The 16,116-nt window shown below is 34.2% G+C and overlaps 1 protein-coding gene across 2 annotated transcripts in view; it reads right to left on the bottom strand.

The window, feature by feature from the left end:
* Positions 1 to 16,116, bottom strand: part of LOC114510289 (cadherin-10) — a 138,476-nt gene that overhangs the window by 33,650 nt on the left and 88,710 nt on the right. For both annotated transcript variants that reach the window (XM_028528949.2, XM_028528944.2), the window contains exons 3-5: positions 10,685 to 10,979; positions 9,282 to 9,401; positions 8,687 to 8,854 (exon numbers count right to left, since the gene is read on the bottom strand). In XM_028528949.2, the coding sequence (XP_028384750.1) occupies positions 8,687 to 8,854; positions 9,282 to 9,401; positions 10,685 to 10,979 (583 nt within the window). The remainder of the gene's footprint in view (positions 1 to 8,686; positions 8,855 to 9,281; positions 9,402 to 10,684; positions 10,980 to 16,116) is intronic.

Raw genomic sequence — 16,116 nt, 5'->3', positions numbered from 1 at the left:
ACACCAAATCACTCACACTTTCCTGACTGCCCCCTTGGTGCTTCCTGGGCCCCTAACGAAAACATGTCCTTCAACGCCCCGTGTTGTCCTGCTGAGAAAACTCTCAAATAATTTCTATTTCTATCCTGATCTTCCTACATCTGAAAAGTTATCATTTCATGATGTGGGTTTTAAATGACGATTACAGCATACGTGTTATTGCATCATCCTCCAACTATATTTGTGTACACCGGTTTATATACATGTACCCACATATATATGTTATGTACTTATATTTTTCATAATATCAAAAACACACCCTACATTTACATACAAAAACAAGAAAAAGGGAGACAATGTATGTGAAACTAAAAACTACAACATAACAAATTAAATGTGTATGTGTGAGTGAGAGAGAAAGAGATAGATTTTGACTATAATAACCTTTCAAAATGCAAATCATTTATGGGTATATCCTGTATCTTCTTTCTCACCTTAACATTATTAGTTTGGTATTATTTCTTAGCATGTCTCCTGGCATGTAGTAGGGCTTCAGTCAATTTTTAATAAATCAAGGAATGCTTTAATAATATTATGTCTTTGTAATTCTTATAAATTATAGGAATTGAAAGCATGAAAAAAAATTCCAAATATTTGAGGGTATTTTGATGGTAACAGTAAAAATCACAGCTATATCTAACCAATATAAATTGTAGGACAGCTTTGAATATACGTATTTTTTTTTCCTGGATAAAAGGAAAAAAGTGACATTTTTAATATTCCCTTCTTTCTCATGCTAAAGTATCTTCCTTGGGAAATACCTGACTATTGCTTGAGGTGAAATGTGCTTGATAGTTTTGAAATATGCAGATCAGCCTGGGGCCTACATTACCTTGGAATCCCCAGAAGAGGAGAGGTTGACTCTATTTACAGAGTGAAAATCAGCACTTATTAAATCAAATCTCTCTTGTACCAGGCAGGGATTAAGGTAGTCTCACAGCTCACTGAATGTACGTGTCTTAAATCCCTCTGTATATCACGCAGACATTTCCTTGATATGCATTTCCTCATGCAAACTTGCTTATTTTTTGGCCTAAAATTGTTTGCGTAGCTGATGTGGGCAAAGGAGTCAGTTGTGTTTGGTCCTAAGGTATTGTGAAAACACCAACCAGCCAAGGTTGGATTTTCCTGTGTTTGCACCGAAATGCATAGACATTGTAAGAATCCAATGCCCAAGCTAAAACTGTTTCTATAATATATATACAAGTAGTGAATCATGAAACAAAACAAATGTGGGATGTACTGGGGAAGAGAGAGTCTTGATGCACGAATTTCTTTCTGGGTGTAATGGTTAGAAATACAGATTTTGGAGCCAAAGAACCTGGGTCTCCAACCTCTCATTTGTCTCCTGACTGTAGACTTAAGTTTATTTATTTCAGTTCTTCAATTTTAATGAACAACAACAAAAAAAACTACCTTATACAGATGTTGTGAAAGTTAAATGAGTTAATATTTGTATTATATTTTATTGTGTTTAATACATACTCTAACACTTTATTTTATTTATGTTTGGCAAATTAGAAAATCCATATTTATGTAATTTAATGCACTAAATAGAGTTAGTCAAGGTAATTCAGATAAAGAAAGGTAGATATAAAATATCTTTTAGGCTCAGAGTGACTCCAGAATTGCTTACTCTTGCTTGTGAATTGGTTGTAGTTATATATAATTTTTAGAGATAATTTGGTACAAACTATGAAGACATGATATCAAAATACTCAGGCAAATAGGATCTCACTAAATGTATTTGCACACCCAAAATGTACCATCACCTATTATTTAACTTAATAAAAACTTTCCTAAAAGTAATGCTGTATTATTTTCACAGCTAACAATCAAATGGTGAAGAACTGATTTTTGTTTCTATTATAATAATTGAAAAAATAGCCGTGGCTGGTGTAGCTCAGTGGATTGAGCACTGGCCTTCGAACCAAAGGGTCACCAGCTTGATTCCCAGTCTAGGGCACATGCCTGGGTTGTGGACCAGGTCCCCAGTAGGGGGTGCACAACAGGCAACCATACATTGATGTTTCTCTCCCTCTTTTTCTCTCTCTCTAAAAATCAATAAATAAAATCTTTTTTTAAAGAAGAAAATATATAGTAGACAACAATAAACTCACTCTTTTGAGTGCTCTTGGGGTAGATCTGGAAGCTTACAAGTAAATATATCAAATTCTCATAAATTTGATATTACCTGTATTCAACATATCCTGAAACATGTCGTGAGACAGTCAAAGATAAATAAATGGAAATTGATCATCACGCAAGCACACGATATTTTGTCTCCATTTATATATACCCCCTCCCCATAAAGTCTCCGTTGAGCTGACAGTATGTAAATGTACTTGTTACTGGTCCCTGACATTCCTCGTCCACCTAAGCTGTGTGCAAACATGCCTGTGACAATGATAATATACCAGAGACATGGGAGCATGAGAGTTCAGTTCCTCTGGAGCACATACCGACTGTTAGAAGGAATGAGAAAGTCAATATACCCATTTCTCTGTGATACAATGTGCTGGAAAGCAGCTAAATGTGAACCAATAGCTGTGGTCCCTTTGAACTGGGTTGTAGGTTGTAGAATTGTCCCATTTGTGGGTTGAAAGTTTTTGCTTGTGAGGCAGCTGCTCACTTTTCTTCCTTCTTCTGGAGTCATAGTAAAAAATTGCCCCATGTAAGAACCAGAGCCAAGTGCTAGGCACCAGCTGGTGGGCTGAGAGTTTGAGCATCTGTCATCTATGCTCAGCTGCTTTTGGAGACTCTGTTTGTCTAGACCTGGACTTTCTTTCTAACGTCTATTGTTTTTCTGTGTTTTTCGTTTTTTTTTTTTAAATAAATGGATTTGGAAGTCTTATCCCATAGCATTCTCTGCTCTATTAGGGCAAAGATATCTGTACTAACCTAGCTTCTGCAGATCAGATAAGCTTAATTACTGACTGTTATTTGGAAGAAAATCAGTGTCTTACCATTTTCCCAGAGATGTTTGAAAAAATAAAATAAAACAAAATAAAATAAAAGAAATAAAATAAAAAATAATAAAAGGCCATTTTGGCACAAATCTTGTTATCCAATTGGTTTTGTCATACCCTACAATGATCAGGTTCCAATAATTTAACATTTTATAGACTTTTTTCCAAGGAGCCTGTTTTGTTTATCTGATTTTAGGGAAAGAAGGAAGGAAACAAAAATGAGGTGAATGAGACTAAAATATTTCTGCAGGCGTACTGGGTGGCTAGATTTACAATAAGGAACTATAAAGTTTTTCCATCTTAGCACAATGAAATATATCAAAATTTAAGGACCATTGAATGTTTCACTGGTTGGAGAGCAGGAAAATTTGCTCTGGGTTCTTCATACACAGAAGCATTCCTTTTTTCACACATGGTAAGTACATTCATTTGTTTGGCCGCTGGGATAATAAATCTCTCCAGACTTAAGCTATTTTTATTTAATCTTTGGTTGGCTGTAAAAGAATAACAGCATAGTATTAGGACAAGGAAATAGGTAAGTTTAGAAATACCTGACACACTTCTTCAAAAGGAAAGGGAACGGGAGGCAGTCCACCTGTGGAGAACTTATTATATGTTACAATTACTGCTGGACATATTTTATACATGCAAACATGTTCCTTCATTTTGACACTGCAAGATAAGTATTGTGTATGTAGCAAATGAGATCTGGAGAAGTTAAATTGCCCAGTTTTTGAAGTTTTCAGGCTTCCTTAAAGAAGTCTTCCCTATTCATTCTTTTGAAAGTAACACCCTTGTCAATTCTCTAGTCATTTCCCTGCTTGATGTTCTTCACAGCACCTAATACTCTGCCAGACATCATATTTACATTCATGTGGTTATCATTTTTTTTGTCTTCACCTTCAACGGGTAGCTCAGGTCCCTTGCTGACTACTGCAGCCCAATTCCTGCTTAGAACCTGGGATGTAGGAGGCTCTCAAAAGTTATCTAAGGACTCACGCCTATCCCAGAATTTCTTCTAATACAATATATTCTTTTTCTATTGTATTTTCTTGTACATTTCAGCTTCTTAACATGCAGACATTATCTGTTCAATCCTCTTCCTGTCTTTCTTTAATTCCTCCACTTGTTATCCTCCAGCTTCTCCAAAAATGTTTTCTGCTAAAACTAACTGGGATAGACCACCCACGATTTCCCACAGTATGTCAATTCCAACAGCTGCTCTCCAGCACTCATTTTATTGCCAGTTTTGTCCTTTCCATCCCATTACTGCTTCTTATTAGAATTACCCAATTATAAAAATTTGTAAAAATAGGACACACAGAAAAACAAACATTAAAATCACCTGCTATTTCATTGCCAAAGATAATCCTCACAACCATTTGAAAGCATGTTTTTGCCTATGCAGAAGATGCCCATTCATAAATAGGTAATTTGCTAATTTCTAATTTCTTGACCTCTTTTTTCCTATTCTTTTAGCTTATAATAGTTTTAAGCATTAGTTTTAAGAAAGGATTTAGGTGAAGTGATAGGTTCTCCAAAAATAGCTCCCACTGTAGAGGATGCAGTCAGTACCCCACCCCCCATATTTGGATCAGGGCTGCTCCTCTACCCCGCACCCCCATTGCACTGTGCATACATCCATGATCACCCTTATCATTTCACACTGAAATATTCTGCCAGACAACAAGCCACCCATAATCAAGAATCAAGACTCATTAATCTTCATTTGCATAATTGGCAATAAAGTGCTTTCTCCTGGAAGGAAACAAATACATTTTCCCCTTCACTTATTGTTTTTAAAATTAAATTAAAGCACTTGAAATAACTCGAGATTCTGAAAGAATTTCAGCAGAGATATCTTTTCGAGAGTGAAAAATTTACACCTAGAGGAAAAAAGAACAGAAAATGCTTTTGGAACTCAGTTTTCAGGTGCACCCCAAACTTTGGATCCATTGACTTTGTTTTAGAAGATTACTGTGGTGCATGTGTTGTACTGATGCTCACCTCTAAAACCACAAGATCATTGTGAAAACTTAGATTGGGTACACAGTTCTGTGTTTTTTAGTACTGATGACATTTTACTATTGTCAGTGTTTCCTGTGAGTGAAGTGTCCTGTGGTCCAATCTCCCATCAGCCTCCTTGTTATTTGGTAGGATGCAGCCCCACTTTTCTTTAGGTCTTGACATATATCATTCTGTTTCTAACCTCAGGGATTCTCACATGCTGTTTCCTCTGCTGGTAGTATTCTTCCATCCCTCTGTATGGCTGGGTCTATTTTATCTTAGAAGAAATTATACCTCTTGAATGAGTCGTTTTCTTATTTTACCCCCAAACATCACCACTACACACATTCCTCCTTATCCGGGAATGATCCAATCCCCTGTGTGTATACAGTGCTTCTGTTTATGTACAGTTTGCCTCCCCTGCTTTAATGAAAGGTCATAGGGACAAGAAACAGTGTGGGTTTTTTCTTTGCAAAATTAATATATCTAGCATCTAAAGTAGTGTTTGGTGTAATAGAATCATCAATACATATTTTTAGATAAATAAGTTCATGATTTCACTGGAAGAATTCCTTATACATTGTATCAAGGGTTCTCATTCTCGGCACAATTGGCATCTTGGGCCCAGTAACTCTTCATCATGAGAATTCTAAGGATGTTTAGCAGCATCCCTGGCTCACACCCATTAGATGCCAGGAGTGTCCACCAACTCGGACAAGCAAAAAATGCCTCTAGTCGCTTGCTCGGGGGGCAAAACTTTCCCTGACTGAGAATAATTGTCATCGATTCACACGATAAAATAAACTGAACAGTGAAGGAGGACATCTGAGTTTTCATGCGCCCCTTTCCCTTCCAAATGACTGAGATTTTTATCTTCCACAGATGTAGCATATTGGGGAATGTTGAATTTGGGTCAACCCACATGCACGGAAGTTCAGTTCTAACTCCACTTTTATAATATTGCATAATGGTGATGATGATGATAGGGCAGCAATTGCACAAATTACCATCACTGAGCCTGCCAATACACTAGGGGAAATCACTAAGTGTTTCATAGGTATTAAATTATTTAGCTTTATATCACTCCATGGAATATACATTGCTATTCAATTTTATTCAATTGACCAAGGTGGCAAGGTGCTAAGTGAAGAAGTCAGCAGTGGGACTCAGGCAGGGTAACTCCACAGTCTGCTCCAAAGATGTCTTACTTGACCGCCTGTAGCCAGGCCACCAGCTCCCACAGACCTATTATTGGCTGGAAACGCGGTAAGTCTGAATTGAGACTTGACATAACTAGAAAATACTTGATGTAAGTGGGTATTTCAAAGAGTGATGGGAGAAAAGAATGTAAAATATCTGAATTAGTTTTACATTGATGATGTATTTAAAGGATAGCATTGGGTTAATAAAATATAATATTTAAATAAATGCCCTCTGCTTTAATTTTTTAATGCATGGCTGATAGAAATTTTAAAATTACAAACGTGGCACATGCTTTTGGTTTGTAGTATATTTCTGTGAAGCAGCACTGATTTGATTTTGCTCTCATTTCCTCTCCGAACCTCCTTTACTTCTTCCACGCATTGGGAATAATAAAAATAACAATGTGAGATTTCAACGATGTTCCATGTGATAGGCTTCATAAACTGTGGGACCCTCTCCAAAACTTGGCTAGTTAATGCAATGATGTTAAAAGTTAAAAACTAATGTTCCAGATGTTAGATGACAAATTATCAAGCAGCATTCTAATTGCTGTGATTGAGTGTTCCCAAGAGTAAAATATGGTTGCAAGTATCATAGAAGAAAAGGTAATTGAGAAAATAAAAATCCATAAATTAGTCTCCATCTATAATTAAAAAATAATGAGACAAGATATAGTACACTCTGAAATTTCTGTAAATGGGTTGGTTCATACATCTGGAGGGACCGACAACAACCCACATCTGTCATCACTTGCAATGGGGCCCTCCTTCACTCATGTGTAGACTGGAGGCCACAAAACTCTCCTGAATCAGCTGGTCTAATTGCATTAAGTAGGTCAGCAAATAGTGTGGTATAAGGCTCAATAAAAATATGATGTGGAAAATATAAATTATACTTTATCATTACCATTATCATTATTATTACTATTTCAGGGCTTGAATAATGTTCCTACCAGATACCAAGTGCAAAAAGAATAATCATTCAATGAATTAATAGAGATGTTATAACAGATAAAAATAATAAAATATATGTTTAAATATGTCATAAAATATATGATATATAAAATGTGAAATTTAAGATCACTGTAACCGGAAACATCTTTAGAACTGTTCTGAAACAACTCTAAAGGATAACAATTGGTTTCCTTTTCCCTGCCAGTAGTAAATGTAACCTGGAGCTGAAACCCTGTTAATTGACAGGCGCATGAGCAAACACCTTTCTCCCTGTATTTTGGGCCAGGCACCACACTACCAGACCTGACAGTCATGAATCTAAATCATCGAACAAAATAATCATCACAATGCATAAGCATATGATTAGTCTGCTCAACAAAATTCTACTTGGATTTTGCAATATTTCTACACACATGACTGTAAACAATTCAGTTCAAATAATGCACTTGGAATAATAACTTGGAAGTTAGAGAAACAATAGCACAAAAAGAGGTAAATGCTTTATAAAGAGTCCAAATAATACAGTGAATTCTTAGACCATAATTTTCTCTGCAAGGATCTTTTGTGTAAAAATGTAAATATGACAATAAATGTTAATACTTTGTCACAAGGGTCCACCTAAAATTAGAGGATTGATTCAGAAGTCAATGCACAGGAAATACTAAAAATTAAGTACACCGATCACACTAGAGCCTACGTATTTATGCCACGTTCCTAACAATGTGAAGTTTCAACTTGAGCATAGGATCTTTCAGAATACCAGGAAATTGGCTAAGTCTTGGGAACGTCCATTGAGACCTAATAAAATCCTCTCTAGCTGCACATCTATGAAAATTGTGAGAAAAGAAAATAAGTGCATGTGTTGTAAGATCAGAAGTTAATGGTTTTTAACCTATTTATGATCTATTTTGAGAATTGAAGGTTAATTCTATAACACAGAATATATCTATAAATAGATAAGTATATGAAATGTTTTATTTACGATTGCTACTCCAAACACAGACATATTAAATGCAGATCTAACACAGTAGTATTAAGTGCAAATCTGATTAGTTTATAAAGTTCTCTCTATGTAGCCCTTTCTAATATGTCAAATTATATTCTTTATTGAAAAAAAATTACCCTCAAGTTAGAATCCTCCTTATTAAATTATAAGTGGAAATAAACACATTCATTGTCAAATTATGACCTACTTTGTTTTCCAATAAAACATTATTTTCTTTTGCTAACTGGAATAAATAGCTTTAGATTACAATTGTAGATGAAAAGTATACATATAAAGTGGTTTTGTAATTTCCTTGTATCTGAATAAAATTTTTGAAATATTTAGTTTTTAATCTTTAAATAATAATGAATTCCTCAGCATACACACCTATTTTTTTTTATTTTTGTAGCACACTTTCAATGTGTTTTCAATTAAATAATGGACAGCTATTTTTGCGGGTTTTTTTCTGTTCTTTTTTTTTTTTACTCTAAAGCTCTTGCCCTGCAGAAAGACCTTGAAAGGCGGCTTACTCTGGGGGAAGCGCGGCGGGTTGTCATTGACGTCCGTCAGCGTGATGTTCACGGTGGTGGTCCCTGAGAGGCCGCCCATCTGGCCGCCCATGTCCTTGGCTTGGATCACCACTTGGTACTGCTCCCTGTTTTCTCTGTTCATATTTGGTAAAGCAGTCCGGATGATACCTTGAAGAAAATATAAAAACATTTGTTACCATCATTAAAATACTAATTATTTATTGTTTAAACTCACAAATTATACATCTAAACTAGTGACTTTTGAAAAATGTGTTTTCCTTATGAATTTTTATTTGCCTAGAAATTGTAAAAGTGATTCAATGCATATATTTTACAGTTTGTGTTGTTTTTCTATGTCCTAAAAGATACTGTATGTGCTTCATAGTGACCTAAAGCCATATGTGAAAACAAAACATTGAGTTAATTTTCATTAACTCAATCATTCAGCACTGAGCTTGTAAATCTCTTAAGTGTGGCATCATCACTCTGCTGGGGCTATTAATGTTAATGTTTTGTGCTTATTTTCCCACCGTTTTTCCTACTTATAGGGGTCGTAAAGACTATTGAATTAGCAAACCAATTCATGACTCCTGACCTGTTTCAGGCTCCACAGAGAAATATGGCTGCCCTTGGAGAATGCTGTAAATGACTCTGGCGCTGTTCCCGTAGGAAGGGTCATCGGCATCGGTGGCTGTGACTTGCACCACAGAAGTACCTGAAGTATCCAAATTCAGCTTAGTTCTGCACAGTACCAGAAGGAGGAGCAAAAGCACTGGTTTTCATGGAAGACTTGAATGATTTTTGGCGTTAATAATGACCTCTTAAAGAAAAATTTATTGATAATGTAGATAGATGGAAATCATATGTAAAGTTACTATAGGTAAACTCTGAATTCAACTACATGTTTACTTAGCCAACAAGTGTATTTTTATGCATGCAATAGATAATGCTTGAGTTACTAGATTATAAAAAATGCAATCACTTTACAAATGCTCAGATTTGATACTTATATTCATTTTCACATAATAGATTTGTTTCACATAAAGGACATATCTATCTAATCACAAAGGAGTGAGTATGCTCCTCTTTCCCTCTCTCCACTAATTAACTATGAAAATAATTAACATCTGCTCCAGAATATGATTTTATGAATAGATTAAAGTTTAAATTTAGAAACAATCCAAGAAGATCCCATGTTCCATGAACTATTAAAAGCTATTTAATAAAGTTCAAGATATTTAAAAGGGCTTTATAATAAGGCAACTGGCAAAAGTCCTTGGGATTTAATGAAGTAAATATTAAATAATACTCCCAGAACAATGCTTTTGAGAAATGAAGAGGTGAAAATTTTCTGTCACAACTGTTGCAAGAAAAATAAATTGTAGTTGTTTTATTGGTTAATACAATTTCTCCCACATTTGAGAAATGAATCTACTAAATCCAAATATATCTCTAAAACTGTTATTATTTTTTGATGTTTTTTATAATCCTGTTTCATAAAAAATGCAGTCTATGTAAAAATAATTGGATAATCTCATCAATTCCATCATGCATTTTGTCAAGATAATACAGACAAACTGTAGGCAAATGACTAAAAAAAAAAAAAATATATATATATATATATATATATATATGCAAATACTCTATATTATATCTATGTTCTAAATGTACTTACAATATATTTGGTGTCAGAATATTACACAGCTATTATTCAAATCCATGTTACAAAAAGATATTTTCATAGTTTTCTACTGAGGTAAATGGCATTTTCTTGGATTTTTGAGGAAAGTGTCTACTTCATTTGTATTGTAAGATTTAAAAATACATGGGAACTGGGAAAGGCACTCATTTTTTCTTACATCCCGAATGAGAAAATTCTGTGCATATTCTTAGTAGGGAATCAGAGGTGATTTCAATGAATTGATCATGATATTTTAAGAATTCCTTGATGTTTTAATACTTTTTGGATACCATGATAACTGTTGTAAATAAACTTACCTACAACGGACATTTCGGGAACACTAGCTGTATAAATTTCCTCTGGGAATGTTGGCTCATTGTCATTGATATCATGGATTTTTATCACAAACTCAGACTCTGGTTCCACTGGCCTCAAAGTTCTTCTGTTAATAGCTTGTGCACGTAGCGTATAAAAGGCCTTTTCTTCCCTATCAATTCTTCGTGTGGCATGAATGTCACCTGTTTTTTCATCAATAATAAAAAGAGTACCAGCTCCATCTCCAGATAAAATATATTTGAGTGATCCATCTCCTTTATCTTGGTCTGAATGAAGCTGGGGGAATAAAAAAGAGTCTATCCATGATAATGTCTGAAGGTGCATAATGCTGAAAGAATTCACAAAGGCCTCTCATGTCCCATCACTGAATAATGGGGCCAGTTATCTTAGTTTTTTGAAATGAGAGCTGCATAAGTATGATCACACTCATCTATATACTATAAACAATAGGTCTAGCCTTTCACATATTAGGATGATTTTTATTCTAAATGGTAATAAAAAGAAACCAAACACTGTTCCCCCTTTGCTTTGCTTGGCAAATAACTTTTCATAAGCAAAAAAGTCCTGTTAAAGACATAAGTCATCAGTCTTAATGTGCTGGTGTAAAAATTGCTTCTCTCATTTGTTTCTGAGTGGAAAGTCATTTTGCTCTCATATTATGCAGGAAATTCATCTCCTATAAACTTATTAGTTACTGTATTTCCATTAGGAGTAGTAGTGATACCTTAAGAATGGTAAGAGAGGCAAAGTTGTATGGGACATAGTTCGTATGTTAGAGACACAATGCATCATTTGGAGTTCATATAAAAATGACCTTCCAACATCTATTTTTGAAGCTCAGAGAAAGAATACAAGTAGATATCCACATAAAATTTTTCTATATATTTTAAATTATAAATTGAGTTAATAAACTATAAAATAAAATATGCTGTATCTAGCCTTCTACCTTGTCAAATCTATGTCCTTAACAACCTCAAACAAGAATTCTGTGCAAAAATAAGGCAATGCAGGACAAGTCTTTTTCCTAGCCCCTGGCTCATGCTCACAACACCCACCTTCATCATGTCAGAGAGCTTTGGTCACATTCATGTAGACATCTCAACCCAGTACACACCCTATTTTAATGTCACTGCTAGCCCAGGAGCCCATGTGTCATGGGCAAATTCCCTCTATGTTGTTCTTTTAACAGATACCAATTAGGCCAACCATCAGGATTAGTGGTGCACATAACAGTTGGCTCGTCTGGCTTTCAGGCACCAGACCTGGAAAAGAGACTCTCTTTGGATGCAGAAGCAAACTCAGGGATGTTTGATATAGGATAATCGGTTCCAAGAATCTCTAGCGCAGTCTTTCCATTGCCAACCACAGAAGTCTTACCCTGGAGGGATGGGCTCAGTCATGGAGGAACACATCACGGCTTTGTGAAACGCAATTACGGTAACTTTCTGTTTAATTGCACCATCCAACCACAAATATTTTCTTTGCTAGGATCATAGTTTATTTGTAATAATTATACATTAAAAAGGTTTTTATTTTGTTTTGTATTCAGATAAGAAATATAAAAACAATGTGTAGATTTTCCAAATTTCTGTACAGCATTTATAATAACTTAGACATAATCATGAATATGTTTTGTTGATATTCATATAAAATGTAGTAATAAATCAGAATAGGCACACTAATCTGTAGCTTAGAAAATTAAACATTGAAGAATGTATTTTTCAATTGTACAAAAAATTGTAGATGTTGTAGAGACATATTATCTAAATAGGTTTGATTTTTGTTCTTTAGATGATTTACAACAAACATTTTCATCTAACTACATGTAAAAAATATTACGTTGATTTTTTTCAATTTAAATAGAATTTTGTTTATTTGAAAGTTTTCTTTATGGGAGAAAGTTTTCTTTATGTCAATGAATGTAACTGTGAAAATATTTTATACAAATACCAAACATTTTTGAAAATTAAATACATACTTTAAAACATATATATGACTAATATATTGTATTACTGGCATTGCTGGCTCTTCAAAAGCAGTCTACTTTTTTGTTAATGGTTTGCAGTAATTAGTATTTAGCCATCAAATTTGAATGACTCCATTTTTATGATTTGTGAACAAATAGCTCATTATTACAGACATCATAGATAAAGAAAACCCCAAATGGACATATACTTCAAAGGAAAAGAAGTCAGGCAACAATTTTTAGCATTTTTTTTGCCATTCATAAATAACAAAGCAAGGTTGAGAAATTCTAGAAACAGCTGCTTTTAACTAAAAACCTCTCAGAAATAACTTATAACTGTGTTGTACAAGGAAAGGTTCTCAAAAAGTCAAAAGATTGATGCTTTTTAGTAACTGAAATTGCAGGTAGTTGCCAGGAAACTTTCCAATTATATGAATATGAAACATAGTGGCAATTTTCCAAAAGGCAGGTGTGTTGCATATTTCTTACTTTGTCTGGGAATCAAAATAGTTGAAGAATGATTATTGATATTATTGGGTTGGCCTAAAAGTTTGGTTTTTTCCTGAGATAGCTCTGATAGTATTGACTTGTCTTTAACCATCATTGTGCATTAAAAAAAAAATTAAAATTGGTGATTTTTTGTGTAGTCATTTAATATTGAAGATGAAAGAAAATAAGCAATATTTTGGGCATATTATGCTTTATTATTTCAAGAAAAGTATAATTGGACCCTGGCTGGTGTGGCTCAATGAATTGAGTGCCAGCCTGTGAACCAAAGGGTTGCCGGTTCGATTCCCAGTCAGGGCACATGCCTGCATTGCAGACCAGGTCCCCAGTAGGGGGCACATGAGAGGCAAACGCACAGATGTTTCCCTCTTCTCTCTCCCTTCCCCTCTCTCTAACAAATAAATAAGTAAAATCTTTAAAATAATAAATACATAAATTTAAAAAGTAAATATACAACTGAAACACAAAAATAAAAAAAGATTGGTGCAGTGCAGGAGAAGGTGCTCTGACTGATTGAACAAGTCAAAAGTGGTTTGTAAAGGTGTGTTGTGAAGTTTTGTGCTGGAGATTTCTAACTAGACTATGCTCCACTGTCAGTAGACCTGGTGAAGTTGATAGCTATGACGTGGAGACATTAATTGAGGAAAAACAACATTATAACATGTCAAAGACAGCTGAGATACTAAAAATTTCCAAATCAGTACAGTTATTGGTGAAAATGAAAGATATGTCTCTTATTTTGTGAAAATAAAACCACACAAACTTTTTGGCCAACCCAGTAGTAATCATTTGATCACATAAATTTGTGGTTTGCAGTACACAGTTCTGATGTTTAATGTCTATTCTTTCCACAATTTTAATTGAGAAATGTTTGCTTACTCTTATAAGTATCAGGTATGTCTAAAGAAAATCAACAATTCCATTCTAGTGCTACAAAAGATTCAAATACTACATAATGGCAATTCACAAGACAACTCATAAACTAGCCCACAGAAACTAGGGAGGTTTCTTAAGTATATAACACCTAAATTACTTGATAAAGAATAAGAAGAGGTTTAAATGCGGGGATTTTCTTGTATTTTCCAAATTGTACATCTCATGGGAAATACTGGATTAATATAGAACACAGACTCAAAGCAGGGAGAATGTAAGGCAAGATGGGAATCAACACCACCTCTGTTACTTTAATCAGTTAATCACACAAAGGAATGTTGCCAGTATTGTTGAGGTTTTAATTTTAATAATGCTCAGTTTTGGAATACAAATCACAGCAGGGTTTTTAATCTTCACTTATTCTATAGGGAGTGAAAATTAAAGCTCGTATCTTGTGAGTTTCTGTTGGATTAGAAAATTGAACATGGTATTAGGGAATCAAAAAGATGAGGATTGGAAGTTGAACTGTGGTTTTGAGAACCCAAAATAAAAAGGTTTCTACTGTCTCATGACTAAGAACAATAATTGGACCTATGAATTTGTAAGTTTTGGTCCAAAAGAGCCAGACTTACAATAACATTTTCTTGAACCATCAGAAAAATGCCTTCTTCTTCTTTTTTTTTTTTTCCTTACAGAGGGAAACAAGACCACAAACCCTAGAATGAAAGGCCAAAAACCATGTTTGGGCACTTTGCTATTAGCTTGTGTTTACTAAAAATCTTATATAAATGTAGATATTTGAGAAATGTACAAGTAAAAGAAAAAGCAACTGTAAAACAGAGAGATACATTTCTATATCTCATGAGATTAGGGGAGTTGCTCCTTCCTCTAAAGGAAACAGCTGGGGAATGAGAACTAATAATAGGTAACCTACATTGATATTGATGATTTCCTCAATTAAAGAAACAGTTAAAGAAAAAAAGCAATGGACTGAATCCTTTAATTAAAGTCTCTTGCCTAAGCCCACCCTCTTCTTTTTAAGTTTCTTCTTATTACTTTAATTTATTTCAAGGTCCTTTGTATACTTTTTTTCACCCTTACCCAGGTATTGTTTTTTCTCTCCTTTTCTTGTGTGTTAACAGAATTTTATTTTATTTTAACTCATATACTAATTATCAGATGAGTGTTAGTACTAACAATTGTATCTTTTTTTGCTAGTCTTCACTTTTACATTTGGATGTTATTTATCAATACATGGATCTGTTAAACATTTAATTGAATAAAATCACTGGTATCTGTTACTGAGAAGTGAGAGTATGGACTATGTGTCAAATCACTTACAGCATCTACTTTGAAATAACTTTTATATTGATTTGACCTTGTGCTTTTTTATTGTGTGAGACATTAAGTTTTCTTTAAATGGAGAAATATGTCAGATTATTGAGGCTTTAGTTCCTCAGTAACACCTGTTCTTTGGTGTGAAACATTTGTGTCACAAATCTTTAAGAAGAATTTTATGTTAATACTGACCTTTTCTTTCCTTGAGGAAAACCTATTAAAAATTCACAACCTGCTATGTTCCTTGTAAATTCACAAGCAGATAAAGGACATGGCAAGATACAAGACAATTAATGAAAACAGAACAGGCTCTGCACTGCACATTTAAAAGGCATTCCCTACTACTTCACTTTTTCTTTAGAGGTGGTTAATTATAACTCACTGCTTATACTGAGAAGTTTAATAATTAAGACTAAACAATCCATTGAATGTAAAGACATTCTTTAAGTGCAGATGATTTCATGAAAGTCTGGTGATTTGACATGCAGCAGGCTTCTGCTATTTTTACAACATTTCATGTCAAGCACTCATCTTAAGATTTGTCTAAAGGCACTAATTTTTATCATCTAAAAGTGGTCTTGTGGCTTATAGAATTTAAGGTCCTCTTAATTTTTTTTTTAATTTTTGGAATAAAGGAAGAAACAAATCCAACTAATTCTTTAACTCACAGAAGTTAGAGTATGAAGGCACTTCAGGATAAGTACTATGTCAATGGAAACTTGAGCTCTT

This window comes from Phyllostomus discolor, chromosome 3 (genome assembly GCF_004126475.2).
Source record: "Phyllostomus discolor isolate MPI-MPIP mPhyDis1 chromosome 3, mPhyDis1.pri.v3, whole genome shotgun sequence".
Classification (NCBI taxonomy): domain Eukaryota; kingdom Metazoa; phylum Chordata; class Mammalia; order Chiroptera; family Phyllostomidae; genus Phyllostomus; species Phyllostomus discolor.
This window is presented reverse-complemented; position numbering and strand designations above follow the sequence as displayed.